The 19,842-nt window shown below is 36.5% G+C and overlaps 1 protein-coding gene across 1 annotated transcript in view; it reads left to right on the forward strand.

Annotated features, from left to right (window-relative positions):
* ASAP1 (ArfGAP with SH3 domain, ankyrin repeat and PH domain 1) overlaps positions 1 to 19,842 on the forward strand; it is a gene marked incomplete at its 5' end in the record, with an annotated part of 83,607 nt that overhangs the window by 52,531 nt on the left and 11,234 nt on the right. Inside the window, 5 exons of the mRNA XM_019470547.1 lie at positions 2,368 to 2,435; positions 5,384 to 5,491; positions 6,839 to 7,067; positions 16,247 to 16,408; positions 19,288 to 19,354. Coding sequence (XP_019326092.1) covers positions 2,368 to 2,435; positions 5,384 to 5,491; positions 6,839 to 7,067; positions 16,247 to 16,408; positions 19,288 to 19,354 — 634 coding nt within the window. The remainder of the gene's footprint in view (positions 1 to 2,367; positions 2,436 to 5,383; positions 5,492 to 6,838; positions 7,068 to 16,246; positions 16,409 to 19,287; positions 19,355 to 19,842) is intronic.

Consider the following 19,842-nt stretch of genomic DNA (forward strand, 5'->3'; position numbering starts at 1 on the left):
TAAATGTCCTGGAATTTAGGTTTGTTGTTTATATTGTAAAGTTCATCTAGTACTTGTATGTTAATGGTTTTAAATGGTTTTAATGTATGGTAACAGCTTTAAACTAAAAGAAGGTAGATTGAGACTAGATATAAGGAAGAAATTTTTTACGCTGAGGGTGGTGAAACACTGGCACAGGTTGCCCAGAGAGATGGTGGATGCCCCATCCCTGGAAACATTCAAGGTCAGATTGGAGGGGGCTCTGAGCAACCTGATCTAGTTGAAGATGTCCCTGCCCATGACAGGGGGGTTGGACTAGATGACCTTTAAAGGGCCCTGCCAACCCAAACCATTCTATGATTCTATGTTATAATGCTTCAAATGACTGCTCACATTAGTTCCACTCTAGATGTATGTGGGCTTTGTGTACACAACAGTTAATTATTCTTTTAATATTAATGTCAGTTGGCAACTGTAGCTTCACCCAGCAAGCCCTAGCCACCACTGTAGCTGATTAGGGAAGGGATTAGCTTTCTCAGCTGCCTTTCTTGTTGTGTTTGCCATCTACATGTGTGAGATAGATATGTAGGTACTTGCTGTACTTATATCAGTCCATTTTTCATCATGGCTTAGCAAAAGTTTAATTAAAAATAGAATCTTTGTAAACTGTTTGCTCACACTTAGGATAATCTCTCATTTACTAGATGCTCTCCTTTCTCTGCCATATTTTAAGAGTTAGGAAGGTATTCCATGAATCCAGCTTGTCAGGCTCAGGAGCTAAGTGTCATCAGCATGTCTATAAAACATTTGCACTCTGTCAGTTCTTGTTATAGGAGGGAAGCTTTCTGAAAAATTTGGTGCAAACTGAAGAGTATGAACTCTTATTTCTCCCTCTTCCCTCATTGCCATCATTTTCCTCCACTGCTCAGTAAAAAAACTGTTGCATAAATTTACGTTCACAGATCAGTGGCGGAAGTCATTGGTTTCCTTGGCTTTTTCATACATCCTTAGAATATGTTCTAATATTACCATAAGTCAAAGAATTTGATGTGACCTTTTTTTTGGCAGATGTGTCCCTAATTAAGAAAATGGGAAAGCTATCTGAACAAGCTTAAGCATGTTTATTGGTCCTTCCATTGAACTCTCTCCTAGGTAGATGCCTGAAGAGTGTTCTTACCTTTTTGAGTCTTTTTTTCCCCTTTAATGCTCTCACATAGGAACTGTGTATCTTCTTTTAGGCCTTGAAATATCAGGTTTATACTTACAGGTTGGAAGTTTGGAATTTATGTAGTCTCTTAAGCTATCTGTGTGTTAACTTCAGTTAAAAAATACTATATTTTCATTCCTTTTCGTATTAAAACTCCTGAACCATCTTGGATCTTTCCATAAGGAGCCCTCCCTCTAGGGTTCTTAATTCTTTCAAATTCATAGGCCTTCCTAGATGACTGCTTTGTATTTTGTAAATTCATGACTGACAGTCTATATGTAATATTTCACATAGTCAAATTTACGTATGAGACCTCAGTTTAACTGTTTTCAGTTCCCAATCACAGAAATCCTTTACAATCTAGATACGATGTAGAGCATACTCTGTTCCAGCTCCATGGCATTTACAGCTATACTGTAAGAATAAATTCTACCTAAGGTTTGTGCACGTAAAGTTGGGGTGCGGGAGTTGTTTTTGTTTCTTGAGACTTGCTACTGAGTATCTAGGAAGGATCCCATTAGATGTTGTGCCAGAGGAGCTTCTAGAGTGCTCAGATATCACCTTCTTTCTGATCAGGCGTTATTTTAAAATGTAAAATATTTTATAGCCTTTATAAAGATGAAATAGCTAGAAAGTTTTAAAATTATTCTTGTTCAGATGTCATCTTAGAATAGGACTTCTGTCTTCAAATTTGGGCTTCAAACCACTATGTATTAATCAAAGTAAAAGATGCCTGGATCAACATTTGCCTTTTTTTTTTTAATCATAGAATAATTTTCTTTTTTAAGCTATCTTACCCTGTCTGCTTGCTCTTCCTGCTTATTCATGTAAGAATTTTACTGGCAAAGGAGTTGAGTGAAGATTGAAATGACTAAATTTCTTTATATTCTCTGCTAGGATGGTTAGGAGGGATTGACTAAATCTTTATATTCTCTGCTAGGATGGTTAGGAGGGATTTGGGAACTGTCCCAGCAGATGCTGCTGTTCAGAAAGAACCTGATGATACATGAAATGCATGAGCACTTAGAGTGGAATCTTAAAGAGCTGCAGCTGCTATAGAGTAAATAGACGTTTTTGATCACTTTTAGAACTTACTCTGCTAAAAATAGTGAAACTTAATGAATTGATTCTTTAGACATCTCAAAGAATCGTTCTCTTTTTTTTTATTGTTAATTTTGTAGTAAACCAAGCTGGAGAGACAGCTCTGGACACAGCAAAAAGAGTGAAAGCTGTCCAATGTGAGGAACTGGTAAGAACTGGGGGTGAAAAGGCTGGAGAGGGGAGGAGGTTTACTTCTTTAAAGACGTGATCTACTTAGAATATCGTTACCACTGTATCTCAAACTTGGTACTGCTGCCAGCTGGCTGGCTGTATGCTGATCTGAAGGCCCTACCATAGATGAGTATTTTCTAACTTCAAAACACAACAGTCATTTTCTTTGTAACAGTTTAAGTAAAAGATCTATCTTCTACTGGAAGTACTTAGTTATTTTAACCAGTGTATTTGAAGACCTTAAATACTGGAGGGTCAGGTATTTGAATACTAATTAATGCATCATTCTAGCACATTTGGGCTTCATCACCTCAAAAGTTCTTCTTAGAGACATTTCTATCAGGAATACAAAACAACCCCTGAAATATTAAATCTGTCAAGACCTTTTAGGTCTGCATCTTTAACTTTTCCTGCTTTGGCTTTTTCCAGTTTATTTAACGGGACAGACAGTTCAGAGATGGTGAAAGTCTTCTTACAAAGAGAATTGAAACAACTTGAAATTAAACCTCCTCAAAGGAGAAAGAAGCAAAAGTGTAATGTCTGGAAGTTAGGGTATGTCGTGGTTTAACCTCAGTCGGCAACTGAGCACCACGCAGCTGCTTGCTCACTCCCCCCCCCCGCCCCACCCCGGTGGGATGGGGGAGAGAATTGGAAGAGCACAAGTGAGAAAAACTCGTGGGTTGAGATAAAAACAGTTTAATAATTGAAATAAAATAATAATAATAATTCAGTTTATGTACTGAGCATGATGTCACATGGTATGGAATGTCCCTTTGGCCAGTTGGGGTCAGCTGTCCTGGCTGTGCCACCTCCCAGCTTCTTGTGCACCTCCAGCCTTCCCAGTCGGTAGAGCATGGGAAGCTGAAAAGTCCTTGACTAGTGTAAGCACTACTCAGCAACAACTAAAACATTGGTGTGTTATCAACATTATTCTCATCCTAAATCCAAACCACAGCACTGTACCAGCTACTAGGAAGGAAATTAACTCTATCCCTGCCGAAACCAGGACAGGGTATCAGAAAATATAAAACACCAGCTTCTGTGGGACTTTGTCCCTCTACTGAACATGATCAGAGCAAAAACTTTCTGGAATTTTGAGAATGTATGAGTGATGTTAACAGACGCCACTCACGAAAATTATTGGAGTTCAAGAAATAAAGGTGTTAAAGGATTTTCCCAGGTACTCTTCTGAAGCAGTTAGCCAGGAATAAGGATTTTACATGAGACCAACAAGCTTGTTTGTTCTTAGCCCTCTAACGTGCCTCTTACCAGCATGCATTTAGTAGGCAAGTGAATTTAAGTACTGTCAAGGGATTAAAAAGTCTTAAGTAGTGTGGCAGTTTCACATTCAAGACAAAAGCCAGAAGAATTTACAAAGCAGTTGTCACTTGCTGCTTAATTCTATTTCTCAGAATTTTTTTTTGCCTCATTTTGATGATCCAAGGAGGATATCTACTTTTTCTCTGCAGCTGGTAATTTTAATACCTTTCCTTTGACAATTGAAAGTTCTTGTCATGTATTAATTATTGCATAATCAAGAGAGCTTGTCCTTCACAAATCAGAATAATTTTCTGTATTTCTGGGGATGCAAGTCAACATTTTGCTATGGTTGAAAAGGTGGTACTCTCATTGACTTCTCAGCTACTCCCATGTCTGCTGTGTAAGTACTGTTTCCAGTGTTTTGAGTATTCTGTCAGCTGAAGAACAGATTAGCTGTACAACACACAACTGATATGGATTGGGTTTTTTCTTTGCAGTATATATTTAGTAAAGTAACATCTGCCATTAATGTGGACCAACTGATTGTGCTGTAGAACAAACAAAAATAAGTGGATGTTATCAGTGAGCTTATCTAGCAGTTAATAATTTCAATTACTGTAATTGAAATTCCACTAATACCTCACTGATTATTTCAGTTAACCATAATAGAGCATTTACGCCTTTTCTCTTCTTTTCATTTCTGAAGAGGAAAATTATTTCTGCATTTTTCTCAAAACTGGCAATGAGATAAGGTTAAGAGTAAAAAAGAAATATGAGTGAGCATATTGTTTACCATGGGCAATAAAAAAGTACAAAATAAGTATCTAGATGCTTGCGATACGATAGATGTACAAAGCTAATTTCTGTTGCCTAGCTGGAGTCTGTGTAATTAAATTCAATTTCAACTCAAGTGGGTTCATTAATACTTAAAAAATAGATTGAAAATACTTTTTCTTCCAAATTTTATTTCAGGAAGATAGTTAAAGGCTCTCCTGAAACAACTAGTACCAAGTAGACTACATTTCAAAGGATGCGAAGGAATAAACAATGATGGGAAATCTAAGCATTGAGAAGGAGAATTTATCTCTTCAGAATAATCATGAACTGCAATTTTCTTTTTTTGCTGATCGTTGAAGTAGTAGATCTTTAAAGAATGTGAATACATTATCTGGGCTGGCAAAGTAGAGGAATTTTTTGCTTAAGACACATTGGCCTCATCCAGTGAGAGGGAAGGAAATATTTAAATAAAGGGTAGATACTTTTTATTTTGATTCCAACACAAGGATTGTGATTTTGGTGGGGTAATAGTTGTATGTACCAAAATTTATAAATAAGTTTTGCCTTTTCTTTTTGGAAAGGAGGGCTCCAGATGCATTCTGCTTTTGTGCATATACCTTCTCTTGATGTCATCTCTTCAAATGCTTTTCAACCATGGCAACTTCTACCCATTTTGAGAAAATCTTCCCTTTTTGCCTTTTAGCTGTTTTTCTATACCTCAAATAAATGAAGGATGTTTGTGTGATTGCCCTGAAATTGTTTCTTTTTAATGTCTGGAAAAGTTTTAAACCTCTAAATACTTCAGTTTATTGCTTGCTGTTACAAAACTAACTTTGTTGACACCAAAGGAACAGCAAGTATTTTAACAAGAATTGTTATTTCTTTCAGCTTTCTCAAGCCAAGGCAGGAAAGCTAAACCCACACGTCCATGTAGAGTATGAATGGAATCTTCGGCAGGAAGAAATTGATGAAAGTGATGATGACTTAGATGATAAGGTAGGCATGAATTACTGATATGGCTTTGACAAAAACTGTCAAAATTTCTGTTCTGTTGAAATGAATGGAAATTAGAGACCCACTTTAACTTTTTTTTTTCTTACAGATTTTTTTGGGGAAAAAAGCTAGGTTTGAGGCCTGTATTAAAGACTGCCAGAGTGCTTTTTGAATACACTTTGTCAACCTAGTTATTATGGACTTGAGTTTCAGAAGTTTTGCTTTGACAAGACATACAATATAATATAAATCAGTAAATGTAGATTACTTTGTCATTTTATCCCCTTCTGAATTCTAGGTTGTTAATTATTAGCTGGAGGAAATCCAAAGATTACATACTTATTTTTTCCATAAATTAATTAAAGACCTAGTTGTTGAATAAATAACTCTATTTTTCAAAAACTGTGCTGTGCACTTTATTCCTGATTAAAAAAAGAAGTAACGAAAAGGCAAAACTTGAGGGCATAGGATAATTGCCATCCTAGAACATGTGAAAACTTAGCCTCAGTGTCCTACTTTAGCAAGTCAGTTAATTACTCTGTGCTCTGTTTCTGTTATAAATGTGAATACACCTCTCCTATCTTATACGGGTGCTGTAGGAAGAAATGTGGTCAACTTTTCATATTCAGTGACACTTGGGACTGAAAAATTCAGACACCGAAATAATTTACATGTCCTCAAGGACAGTAGAGAACAAAATTATTATCTGTGCAAGAAGCCTCGGGAGGATGACTAATGCTGTATTGGAGGTAATACCCTGCCTGAACCAGAGCTACAGTGAAACAGATCGTGCTCCATATGCAGTTATTAATATACAGCAGTCAAAAATTGCTGTGTAAAATTTCTTCAAAGAGCAATTATATATGTTTAAAAGAAGAGATGTACCACTGAATATATTGCTAGTTCAGTCAACAAATAAATCTGATGTGTCGGAAGTGGTTATTTTATTTTTAATATGCATCAATGGGGTAATATATTTGATCTTTGAGGATAACTGGTCTCAGTAAAGAGCTATCTGAACTGAAAATTACTCTTATATTCTAAAAACTTTACTAGGCTTTTATTAATATATTATTTAGTATATTATTGTTGTATGTCTTCTGCTTTAAGAATAAATCTAACTTTGTGTACATGATGATTTGTTGATGCTACAATTTTTATTTTTCAGTTAGAGGAGAGGATCATTCAGGTTGGATGGTTGAGAAAAGGAGGAATGTGGGCTTATTTGTCCAATAAAGAAAGAAATTATGCTCATGTTCACTAGAATATGTTCTGTTATTCTTTCCCAAAGATATTAACTATATTCAGTATTTAGACAGCTGTATAATATATTTGTTTTTCTATTCACAGCCTAGTCCTATAAAAAAAGAAAGATCTCCAAGACCCCAAAGTTTTTGTCACTCTTCGAGCATTTCTCCCCAAGACAAAATGACTCATCCTGCATTTAGCACTCCTCGAGACAAGCAAAGACTCTCCTATGGAGCTTTTACCAATCAGATCTTTGCTTCTACAAGCACAGATTCACCCACCTCTCCAACTGCAGATGCTCCTCCTCTTCCTCCTAGAAATGCTGGCAAAGGTAAGTCTGTCTTCAAACTACGCTTGCAAGTAGTAATTTTTCCACAGTTGTCCTTCCTTTAACCAAGTGTATTTCATTGTTTCAAGAGGTAGTGTGTTTTTCTTATTACATTGCAGTAATATGGTATAATGCATGTTCAAAATTAAAAAAAAAAAAGGGGGGGGGGACAGACACTTTGTAATGGACTCATTCATATAACAGTGTGCACGAACAGGTGAAAAATAAAGTAATACTCTGCTAAATAACAGTTGGTTCATTTTATGTAGAAATTCTGTTCATATTTTGGAGAAGCATTTTTAAGCATTTACAGTCACAAAAATACAAGTGTTTTAGAAAAAGGCTGATGGTGCGTAGTGCTATACGATGATGTGCTGTGTAGTGTCTGGCAGAGAGAGTGAAGAAACAAAGCTTTGGAGGCGAGGAGGTGTAAGAAGACTGCCTCTCCTTGCAGTCAGACAGTGTGGAAAAAGAAAAATACCAGAATGACCTGTGAAGTGCTAAGCCGGTTGGTATTAAAGTTCCTTCCCTCTCAGTGCATCAACACTCTCTCTCATTTTGGTGAGTGCTAGAGGGGTGTAAACAACAGCAGAGAAAATGCCAGGCCTATTGCCAGATGGTTAACAAGTCACTTACGCACTGAAGATCTAAACTGAACATCACCCATTCTTCCCTGAGTGAAACAGCCAGTTTGCCCTCGTAGGATTATCCATAAGGAAGGCTTGTGCTGCATTTCAATCAGTTTTGCAATCTACATTTAGTTGAAATGAATGAGATGCTTTTTCTTATTAACAATAGTAGTGACACTGTTGGTAGTGCTTGAAAGGGAAGATAACTTGTTTCCATGAGAGACTTACTCTTGCAGCTGTAGTGGATGGTAGTTCTTTGACCTAGATAGCTATAAACTTCAAGTTTAGAGGATGTGTTTATGGAACAAAACCTGTTACTTTACTATAATTTGTGCAAATCTACTTTTTAGAACAAAAAAAACCTTAATCTTTTCCTCTTTTTTTACGTATTTAATTTAGAAATAGCCAAATTGTGTTTTTATGGTAGACTTGTTAGAGAAAACTTTAGTAGTGATGAAGGCTACAGTATAGTTTAAGGCTTCAGCAGTTATGCTGGTGCTCCCTTTTGTTAGCACTGATATAACTTCATACTTCATTTCCTCAACTGGTAGTTAAATTTGTTTTAAAAAAAATAATGAAGAAATGCTCTCACTAAAATGTGAAAGAGTAAAAGGGACAGAACAGAGTGTGTTGGCATCAGGTGTCTGCTTTTACATGGTTCAGATGCTGTGCTTAAGAACTACTGTTCCATCATCAGTCTTTGTCATGTACTGGCAACTTTCAAATGAATCCCTTGGCTTTCTTTTTTTAAACAGGTTTGTTTTCCATTAAGAGGCAAAACAATTTTGCAGGGGTCTGTGTTTTTCACATGAGATTTCATAATCCAAGTTTCTTTTTATCAGTTTCATTGGGGATTCATTTGTGTTCCTTGTAACTTTGTTGACCTTCCTGTTGGCATTACAAGATTCTAACTTTCCTTCTTCTCCCCCATCTTTTTTACATGCTCTGTCTAACAGTCAGCTACTGATTGTCCATTGTCCGACACCGTATACTGGCTTAGATGTTCCTTCAGTCTGACCTAGGATAACTTTTTTTTGTCACAAAGTTGCAAGACTTGGAAACTAATCATGAATCCCATTTCCTTAAGAAGGTTAAGGAGCTTGTGTCTTGTATCTGTCTGTAGACTGCTTAGTATGTGTCAGCTTTCAATGGATTATAATGAACATTATTTCTTTGTCATTATATAGTGTAGCTCTTATACGGACTTATTCAGAAAATTGTCTTTTTCTCCAGGAAGGGGAATATTTACATGCGTATTTCATTCTAAGTATGTATTCAAGTTTCAGAAATGTTAGACATTTTCCTAGGTGTTCTGCAAACTCCCAGATGAGTGAATCAACACAACACCAAAGCTACTTGGAAAGAAGTGAAGCGTTGAGTTCTTGTGTGTTTTCATGTCAAGGATTATGCAAAAGAAATCCTCGTTCATATTACAACAAAATAATATGATATTACCACAAAATACAGAGAACTATTGCCTTCTGATGGTAATAGTAACATTAACTACTTCGTCAGAGTGGAAAATGCCAGATTCACAGTGTAAGTCTGAGTGAGAGGTTGAATGGAGCTACTGTTACGTTAAAGTCACTAGGCTTCTCTGCTTCAAACATGCCAAAATTTTACAGTCTGTGAGTGATGCTGCTTTTTTGGTTGATTTCCATTAGACGTTTCAGTTTTAGACGTTTCCATTAAATACATACCTGTGTTACAGGAATAATTTAACAGACTCAAAATGACAGGGGAACAAAGTGACAAATACATAGGACATTCATCAGTGTGGAAAAGTCACTCAAGAAGCATCATTGTAGATGTACTTATACTTCATTATAAACTGTGCTACACCTTGTTATCTCCCCCACTTCCAGCTCCCGAACAGATGGTTTAAAAGAAAAAGAAGCGGAGACTCTCCACTTCCATAAGACACTGGTGACACATCTTAATTTTGAAGCAGTCTGAGATAATTTTGTTTCTGTAGGAAAAAATAATCCTTTAGAATGTATCTGCTCTTTTGAGATTAGTAGTAATAGAGTATATCCCTTACATCAGTTTAACGTGCAAGCTTACTTATCAAATGCTTTTTTTTGTTAGAAAAGTTCATTTTTAATAGCTACCTATTTGATGTAAGACTGTATGAAAACATAGTATTATATATTGTGCTAAGTTCCCTAAACAGCAAGAGTAAGAAGAGCATTGAATCTGTAATTAAATTTAAGCTTACCTTCTGTCCCAAAATGTAATCCGATCTTTGTCCCTGCTCTGCTGAGAAGCCCCAGTAGATACCATGGGACCCTCCTAGAACATGGAGACAGTCTGTAGGAAGTGGATAGCTGGTGGGATCCGTATCTTAGAAGGAGGCAGAGGTTTTTAAAGTTTCATAAGGTTTTACATCCTGAGACATACAGGTAACTCTTTTCCAAATCACGTTGTGTATTTAAACAAAAACACCTCCCTTTAGCCCTCTGTAAGCTGGCTTCATTTGCCAGTGAAGTTCCTTAGTAGCAAGGTTCCACGTTTGCTGAGACGCCACAATGGAGTGGAAGCCATCAAGTCTGAACTTTGTGTTGGGGAAAGAAGGTAAGTTTAGAGCAATTTACATAATGCACACCACTTTTGCCCATGGTTTTTAGTGGATACGGTGTCTAAAAATTAGTTTAATTGTAAAAATTGTATAGGTACAACAGTTGGAGTATATGTATATGGGGATTTTTTTAAGTTTCTCCATATGTCGTTATAATGGAAGTTCAGATTATCCAGTTTGATAACTTTTCAAAAAAATTCTTAAAAATGCTGGAGCAAGATTTGTCTTTGGGCTTATTTATGTTCACAAAGCAGATAGCTGTAATGATTTTTAAGTTACTGCTACTCTGTTAGTATTTGCTATCAGTTCTGAAGCTGAAGGTTCCTGCAACAACAGTGCAAAAGATATGCCTGCATATCGGCTGTTTCTGTGCAAAGGCTGATGAGTGAGCCTGAACTGCTGATGAATATTGGCTAAGACAGGGTTATTCTACATTAAACCAGCTCATTTGTGGATCCATCTTGCTTTCTGCCATCTCTGCTACAGCTCTAGTTAATCCTAATAGAATGAAAAGTACAGAGTATTTCTACAGAGTACAGTAGCTGTGTAAGACAACCACTGTATGCCTTTTCCAGTAGTTTATCTAACCTTATTCAGGTTCAACTTACTTGTGTTGTCAGTCACGTCTTTAGTCTGCAACATTCTGAAAATCATCTTTTTCATTAGTCTTTCCAGCTTACACCTGCATTATGGCTCCAGACATATAGCAGATTTTCTGCCTGTTGTTTTACAAAAAGCTTTAAAAAAAAAAAAAAAATCAACATTTAAGTAGTTGCATGACTCAGCACAGTAGCTAAATAAACTTTTGCACAACCTTAATTGCAAATCCAATGTGAGGGCAATGTTGCTAACCAGTTTTGTAGAAGTGTTAGGCAATCTAAGCCAGGTTTCCTTAATTTTAGCTGAAAGCTAATTGATTTTTAATGGTTCTGCCTATTTCTCTCATACGGGATGAATACGGAGGTCGGGGATCAATTTTATGTCATGAAGTTACGTTTGGATCTTCAGTACTTACAAGTTTGCATATTTTACACTCTCTTTCACACCTCTATTGTTAGGTACATAAATGCAAAGGCACTTCCTTCGTGGTTGCAGTCCACTGTTACTGCAGACACCATGTCATATAATCTGCTTCTTCACTTGATCAGACTCAATTTCTAACCAAATTAGCTTATTTGCATTTACTAATAACTTCTAGAAGTTGTCTGACTGCATTGCTCACAGGATTAGAAAACTTTTCAAGTCCACTAAATTACTTTGTTCATGTACCAACATTGTCATTTAGCTTCAGTGATTTTTCTGTCACTGGTGTCCGTATCAAGGCACTACCTGGAGAGCAATCATTCAGGTCTCCGTTTCTGTTTTGTTAGACTAAACAAACCAAGCATATTTCACCTTTTCTGGTAGAGTATTTTCATTCTCCTGTTGTTTAAGTTGTCCTTTCATCATACTAGCCCTTCTCTGTACCTTTGCTGTTTAAATCAGCTTTCTTAAATATAAGTGACTGGAAGTGTAGGGACAGCATTAAAACCTTGCTGTTTCAGCTGGAAATACTATATCAGAATATCTTTTCATCCTATTTATTTTTTCATGATTGCACCATACTATGGCCTATCAGGCATTACACAGGTAGTCTTTACTACCACTTTCAACCGGAATCCCTAATTTGAAGTACAAATGCTTTCTTAGTCTAGAATTTCAACATTGTATATACTGTTGTATTTAATCTCATTTCTGTTACCTCAGCCTTTAAGGTCATCCAGTTTCTTCTGTTTATTTTGAATGCTTTCAGGACTCTACGGCTCTCTTGCATATATTTATAAGAATATTTTAAAAATTAAGTCTTTAAGCGTGTTGTACATTTTGGTTAAATAATACTAGTTATCCCACTCAAACTACTTTTTTTAGTACTGTAATAGGAAGGGAAGGCTGACAACTATTGATTTCATATGGGGCTTTTTATATTTGTGCATCAACCCAAAATACAACATTCTTTAATATAAATTTTGACTCTTTTTTTAAACAGGAATTTTTTTAGCATTAATTACAGAATAAACTTCAGATGCTAATGTTGAATCAATGTATATTCTTAGCTTTCTTGTTCAGCGTGATTGTGATAATTTTTTTCTTTAATTATGGTCTTATTTTTAGTACTGAAAATATATGATCTGAAGTAAGACAAACTGAAGAAGTCTTTTAGTAATATCTGCAAAAATGTCACTCATAAGAACAATAAAAATAAGTATAACAACACTCTAATGAAAATACTATTTTTAATATACACTTACTTTCCTTTACAGTACCTGTTCTGCCATTAACTGGAACACTGGTTAATCCATATCTCTCATTAAGTGGTAAAAAATAAATACAAATGTGAGGTTTTTACACTCTAAACCCACCATTTCTTGCGTGGATGGTAACAGCTTTGCATGGTTTCACAAGTACACAAATTAATAAGGTACTATACTAACTGCACAAAAGCTGAAGGGCAATGCACTATTAATTGCAGACCTTTTCCAGTTATTTACCTTAGTACAATAAATTTGAGATTATTTGGTCTATTTGCACATGAAAGCGTGATCCTTGTAATAAGAAAAAGTGATAAAAGATGACAACAGCTTTACTGAAAGCAACTGCTCCCCAGCTAACTGAAGAAAAGAGCCCAACGGAAGCAAAATTTAAAAAAAATCTAGGTCAAGATTTTTTTTTTTCTTTTGCTTGCGTGAGGAAAATGATTTACGTGAAATGTGAACTTCGCAACTATGCGAGAAATCGCCATTAAGATGACTGTGGAGAAGAAACAGTTGGCTTACTTGCTGCCTGGTTAAAATCACAAAATAGCTTTCATCTAGAAAAATAGCTGCTCTGATTATTACTTAGAAATACCTGGCTAGCCTTACATAGTTAAAAATACCATGTAAGATTTTTTTTTTAGATTTTGTGTGTGTGTGTATATATATATGTAATACAAAGTATCTTATAATAATTTTACCGATACTTTGTACATCATCAGATCTTTGTCCACCAGTTGTTTCCATAAGCTGATTTAGATTCCAGAATCTTTCCCACGTTTGCTTTATTCAAAGCGTGATGTGACTTTATACCCCTTTCTGAAAAGGTGTTTTGAAGTTTTCCTTTATTTTCTGTTTATTTGAAAGTGAGTTATTTTGTATCTCAGCCATCTAATCATTAGTGTATGACTTCTAAATTCATATTTATTCCTTCCATGAAATTAATATAGGAACAAATGACAGGAGTCTGAAAAGGTGCACTGTTTTTAATAGCTTAACACCTTTTCCCTCTAACTGTTGTATGCCGTGTGAACTTTTGAAAGCTATGAAGTGACAATGTTTTTCAACTCTTCTGTGATGTCTGGAGATATATATACTACTAGTGTGAAATATGAAATATATCCACATAACCAATTTTAAAGAGGTTTTAATCCTACTATACGTTATTTTCGTAGAGAAGGATTCTTCATTTCATTGGCAATAAAAAGTCCAAATTTAACTTCATGTCTGAAGTTTTCTTTTTGCAATATGCGCGCAAGACTATTTCAATGCATTTCCTCCCCTTTTTTTTCCCCTTAAGCCCCCGTTTGCGGCGGGGCTGGAGCCCGCGTTAGCGTTGAGCGGTAAGGCTGTCCTGCAGTACAAACAGCAGGACACTAGGTGGTGGTAGGACAGAACCTGTGCCGTGTTGGCCGTTCCCCCTTGCAGACATTTTGGGAGGGTGTAACTCCTTTTCGAGATGTCAGGACAAGAGAAAAATATTGTAGTGACATACTGTGTATGTCTTCTACATGCTTTAAAAATAATGTTACTGTTCACACTGCATATTGAATTTTTCTTTCCCCCTCGCCACTCCTAGATATACTCTGAGTTACTTACGGTTTATAGAACAACCTTTGATTCGTATTTAACCAAACTAAAGAACTGATAACTTGCAGAAGCGTAGGGGATCGTCAGTCAAAACTTAGCATAGGAAAAGTTTTTTATTTTTGCTGGCAGAAACATTTCAATGCGTGGTTCAAATTAGCTTGCTTTCTTAAGCTGATGGAAGAAATTAAAATGAGCAAGGATACACATTGGGGAACAATCTTGTTAATTTGCACTAACATTTGACTGCTTGCCAATTAACGGTTTTGTGAACTTGGAAGCAATTTGAGAGGAACAATCGCAAAATATATAATTTCATTTATAAGAGTAAGCAATTAATGGAAAGCCAGGCCCAAAATACCTGCTGGGGTTGTGGTTGAGAGATTCTCCTGAGCAGCAAAAGGCCTTCCAGGCTTGAATCTGGAAGAGAACAGATTGAATCATTAACTCATTATGGGCAGTTTTATTAATCTTTTCTTTGGGGTTAAGAAGAAAGAGGGAGGTCACCTGCTGAAAATATCTGGCAAATGTACACATGGTTATAGGATAATTGAAGTTACTTTTTTCAATGTTTAATATTTCACCTAAGGAATTTTAGCTAAGATTATTCTTCACTGGTTTTAATACTTTTATGATATATAGTAATTTGGGAAGGAATGCCAAATTCCTTTGGTAATTTTCAGTCTGCGTATAGAGACTGGTAATAAATATTTTTAAAGAGGCAGGTCTAGTTCTGTGTGCAGGTTAGGGTATATGCTGAATAAGAAAATGAAGATTTTTGTCTCAAATACTGTTCAAATAAGTTAGGTTTTCAAAAACAGGCAAGTTGGTTCTATAGTGCTACCAAAATATGTGACGATAGACTTGAAATTTCAGGTATAAATAAACTTTTAAAATTTTATGTCGATTTTCTGCATTTATCCAGAGCCTGTGATGGCAAAGCTCTCTTACATGCAAAACTTATTGCAAGATCATGACTGCAGTGAAGTGTTATTTATTGCTTAGATTAAAAAACAAACAAACCCAACAAAAAAAGCAAAGGAAAAAACCAACAAAAAACTCCAAACCCCAACAACAAAACCCTTAAAGCTATTCTAACCTAATGTAGAACTAATTTAGATAAGTGTTACAAGTAATTTCTTTTGGCAGTAATGGAAGCTGACTTGAGCAGTTGTCCCCTCGCTGCATGTTTGCGCCCTGCACTGCCTGCTTCCGTGAGCTTCTTGTTAAAGGTGAATGGTGAAGTTGATTAGGGAAAACTCTTGTCTTCCCTCTGGGTTATTTTGTCTTTTAATCTGTATCTGTTCCCATATCCTGTCAAACATGCATTGTGTTGAATAATACTTGTGCCATCATTGATGCAAGGGGAAATAAAGGGTTTAAGGGTAGGGGTGACTGCATAAGCTCTTATAAGCTTATAAATAAGCTACCTTTAAATATCTAATCTCAGCCTCAGAAAGAGCTTTTCTGATGTTTATTTTATATGCACTGCATAAAACAATTTGCATTGCTCTGAAAATGCATAGTCTGATGTATTTAAGCCACAGGAAAAAAGGGAAAATAACTACAGAAAAACTTACTAAGCTTACAATCCTATTTTCAAAATGCAAGGAAAATCTGTAGATAGATTTCTATCCCCCCTCCCCCCCCATGTTTATTAACAGAATTCGTATGGGATGCTCTGGAGGGGGAAAACAAAAAAATCCCCACATAATAGAACATCTAGAAAGTTATTTCATTCTGGTATAAATTAATAGTAATTTTAGTCCCACATGCTAAATATTACTTAATTTTAAGATTTCATGCTTTTTTTTTTTTAAACGATGCCTAAAATTAAAAATCCTGGAGTGATTAATCCTGTATTTTTTAAACATAAGTACACGTGTCATTCTATTGTCAAGTTGCTTATATTCCCACGGCTAAGATGGTTAAAAATGTGGTGAACGTGTCGTTTAATCTAAACAGTGTTTTGGCATGGCTTGTCTCTTTATTTTAGTCTTTTGCTGCACTTTGCTGTGGGTCTGACTGTGAATTTTTCAGTGCTGCTTTGACGTTTATGCACATGTATTTGTAAGAGGATTGTTTGTTATTTTGCAGGCCCACCTTCAACCCTCCCTCTAAGCACTCAAACCTCTAGTGGCAGCTCCACTCTTTCCAAGAAGAGACCACCTCCCCCACCCCCAGGACACAAAAGAACCCTCTCTGACCCACCAAGCCCACTACCTCATGGACCCCAGAATAAGGGCCCAATTCCTTGGGGTGAGTTTTGAAATGCAAAACAAAAGGGCAGGGGAAAACCTTTATGATGGATGATATATGATCTTTGGTTTCTTTTTACCTAGTGCTTGCTTTCCAACGATTGCAGCTTGATGTAACGTCAGCTCAGATAAATCAACAGTTCTGTCTTCTGTCACTCTAGCTTCCAGGCTTCTGTATCTGAGTCTCACTTGAGAAAACTGAAAATATTCCACGCTCCCCTGGGGCCCAATTCAATCTCCTTTGCTGCCTCCCTCTCTCTACCCTAGCTGCCCAGGCTGCCCTCGCCCCGGCCCTCTCATCTGCTGCATCTACGCTGCATCTGCTTCCTCACTCCTGCTCCTGTTCTGACCAGCTCCTTAATCCAGATGGATCTTGATTCGGGGCGGATAGACCTCGATGAATATGTGTGGTTCTCCTGATTGCCAGAACAGCTGTTTTCCTTGGGCTCTATGCCAAACTCTCCTGTAAAGTGTTTGTACCTAGCTGGTGGGGATGTGTTGTCTTAACATGTTTTTGGGTTTTGTGATGTTGTCTGTACATATACAAAGACTGATAGGTTTGCATCCTTCTACCTGCAGAAGTTATACAGAAACAGCACTTTTTTTTTTTTAACAGGATACCTTTCTGACAGAAGCTTTTTAGAAACTATTTTCCAAGCTACTCAAATTCTTCCTCTTTTCAATAAACATTGCTCTATGTGGTCAGCCTCTCCCAGTAGCTATAAATCTCAGACTCATGTAACTTTCTATAATTTTCATCTTGGTGGCAGGATTTCCATAAATCTGTAAACTTTTGAGCTGGAATCCAGTGCTTACATAGGGGGATCATCCACACACTACCTATATCTCAGGAGTATCCTCTCTCTGTTCTAATATAAACACAGACTTACTAGCCTAAAAAATAATTGCAAGCACCGTTTTTTCCCAGCAAATGGAGTTAAATGTGGTAAATCATGGAGTACTCGTGTAGAATATGTGATTTAATCTAGGATTTAATATGAAGAGAAGTACAGAGTCCAATTGAAAAGCAAAGTCTTTTTCTCAAGGAATACAAATAATGGCAATCTTTTCAGTTCTCTACTTTTCAGATGTCTGGGATATGGAAAAAATGTTTCCTATGTTCTGGAGTCTTAACAGCCCTGTACTATTTCAGAGGTAGTAAAGACATTTTGAAGAGCTTGGCCTTCAAAAATTTAAAAAAGCCCAAATATTAAGTCCAAAACAGCACCTAAAATACCGTATACTGGAATACTATATAATGTAACACTAGTAGAATGAAAAGTGTGATAGGAATAGATGCTAAGCTAGTGCCAACTTTTCTTTAAAAATACTAGACAACGGATGAAGGAAAAGGAAAATCTGGGAAAGGTGCAGGTGTGAAGGTGAAGAACCTTATAGCAGTAGAATAGCTTTTCAAAGCAGGGCCAGAGAAGAACATTGCTTATTCTGTCTCTTTTCTGCTCTACAGTGCAGACTGAACTTCAGTGGATGGAAGAGGGGCCTCTTCTCCCCTTTTTCTTAGCTGAGATCTGTACAAAAACTTATTTCAAAGTCCATTTGAATTTTAAGCAAGTGTTAAGTTTTGTGTTTATAGAAGAGGGAGTTTCTTGTGTCTGCCTTCGTGTTTTTGGTTTAAGAATATTGTTGGATGTTCACTGCTTTCCCTTTCAGAAGCTTTTTTCTGTGTTATCATATTTCTTGTTACGTTGAACTTCAGCGTTTGTTTTCTAATCTGTGTGTTAATTGAAGTTTCAAGCAGAACAATCCTTAGCTTATGTCTAAGCGAATTAAGTTACTATTCAAAGATGTTCTAAAAATGTCGTTTAGATTATTTTGGATTTCCATAGCAACCATGAGATATTTTTCCTTGCTTTATCCATAGGATCTACATGTGAAGGGTTTGCTGTTTGTTTTACCTTTCTTTTTCTTTTTTTTTCCCCAACTTTTAAACATAAACATACTTTTAGCAAGTCTCAGCATGAGCCTTTTCTGCTGTTTCGTATAGACTTCACTAAGAATGGTGTCTAGGGAGATATGTCATTCTTTTGCATGGGAAGTATTTTGTGTTCTGGGATCGTTAAATGTCACTTTACATCTCTTTCAGTGACAAATTTACTAATGGTTGTCAAAGTTGGTTCTAAGATTGTTTAGACATGCTGTAATAGAAGAGGTAAGGGGGAATGATAAAGGCACTAAAATGAAGTAGTTAGTATGGTTGTACCTTGGCAGTGGTGACGGTTAATGAAAGAGGAGCCTTCTGCTGAAGGAGTTCAAAAGCATTTGGGTTTGGATTTTGCTGCCTTTTGACAGAATCGAGTATACCCAGGATCTCTTCTTTACCAACAGTTAACATTCAGGTTATGGTAACATACTGACTTAGTCATTAAATCAGCAAAGGCTGTTCTTCATGTAGGATGAAATACCAATCCTGAGAAACTTGATGTTTTGTGAATACAATCAAATTCATGGTGGTTTTAAAAAGATGTGCCTCGTAACGCAAAACGTAAACGTCTGCGATAAATTTATTTGATACTGGCCTGCAGTATCTCCTTCGATTCAGAGAAAATTGAAACACTATATTCAAAACAAACGCCCTACAGCAGTAACTCAGCAATGTCCTTCAATCTTTCCTTGCCAGCAGATGTGAGCTGAGTTGTTTCAAAATGTGTTATATGAAAGGTCAGGTTGGATTATTATGGTCCCTGCTGCTTTTTCAGTTACAAAATTATTAACAAAGAATGATCTTTAAAATCTTTAGACATGTTGTACAGAGGATACTTGGAAGAATGTGTACTTCTCTTTAAGTTGCACCCTCTGCTGATTATATTTCAGTTATCCTAATGATCTTTTTTTTTTTAATTGTGCTTTTTTTCACCTCAGGTAATGATTTGGGCCCACCTTCAACTAAGGCTGCAAATAAGTTTGAGGGGATGTCTCAGCAGTCAAGGTAAAGTCTGTATATAAAGGCAAAGATGAAAATTTATCTAAACGTAACTAATTTACAAATTAGAAAAAAAATGCCCTTCATATGAAGTAAAATCCTAGCTATGTTTCTTCATTAGTTTTCTGCATGCCTTAGTACCATACAAATACTTTGGCTTCATTGAGCCTCCTACACTTTGTTCATAGCTGTCCCTACACAATTCATCCTTTGAGCAGGATGGACAGAGCAACTTGTACCAGAATCTATCTACCGCTCCTACAGAAGTGCTCTCTGAGCTGGGGAATGTTGCCTCAGACTGTCCAGCAGGACAAAAGTTTTATTTTCACGTCTCCTGGCATTTCATTTTATCTGCTTCAGTCTGAGGTCTCATGCCTGTAGCTTCAGAAGTGTCACTCTGGGTACAGGCTGGCATTGAAGATAGCTCTACAAGAGAGAGAATCCATCTCAGTCTTTCAGCTTAACTGTTTTCCAGTCTGTCGAGCTTGTGTGCT

This window comes from Aptenodytes forsteri, unplaced genomic scaffold, assembly GCF_000699145.1.
Source record: "Aptenodytes forsteri isolate BGI_AS27 unplaced genomic scaffold, ASM69914v1 Scaffold383, whole genome shotgun sequence".
NCBI classification, from domain to species: Eukaryota; Metazoa; Chordata; class Aves; order Sphenisciformes; family Spheniscidae; genus Aptenodytes; species Aptenodytes forsteri.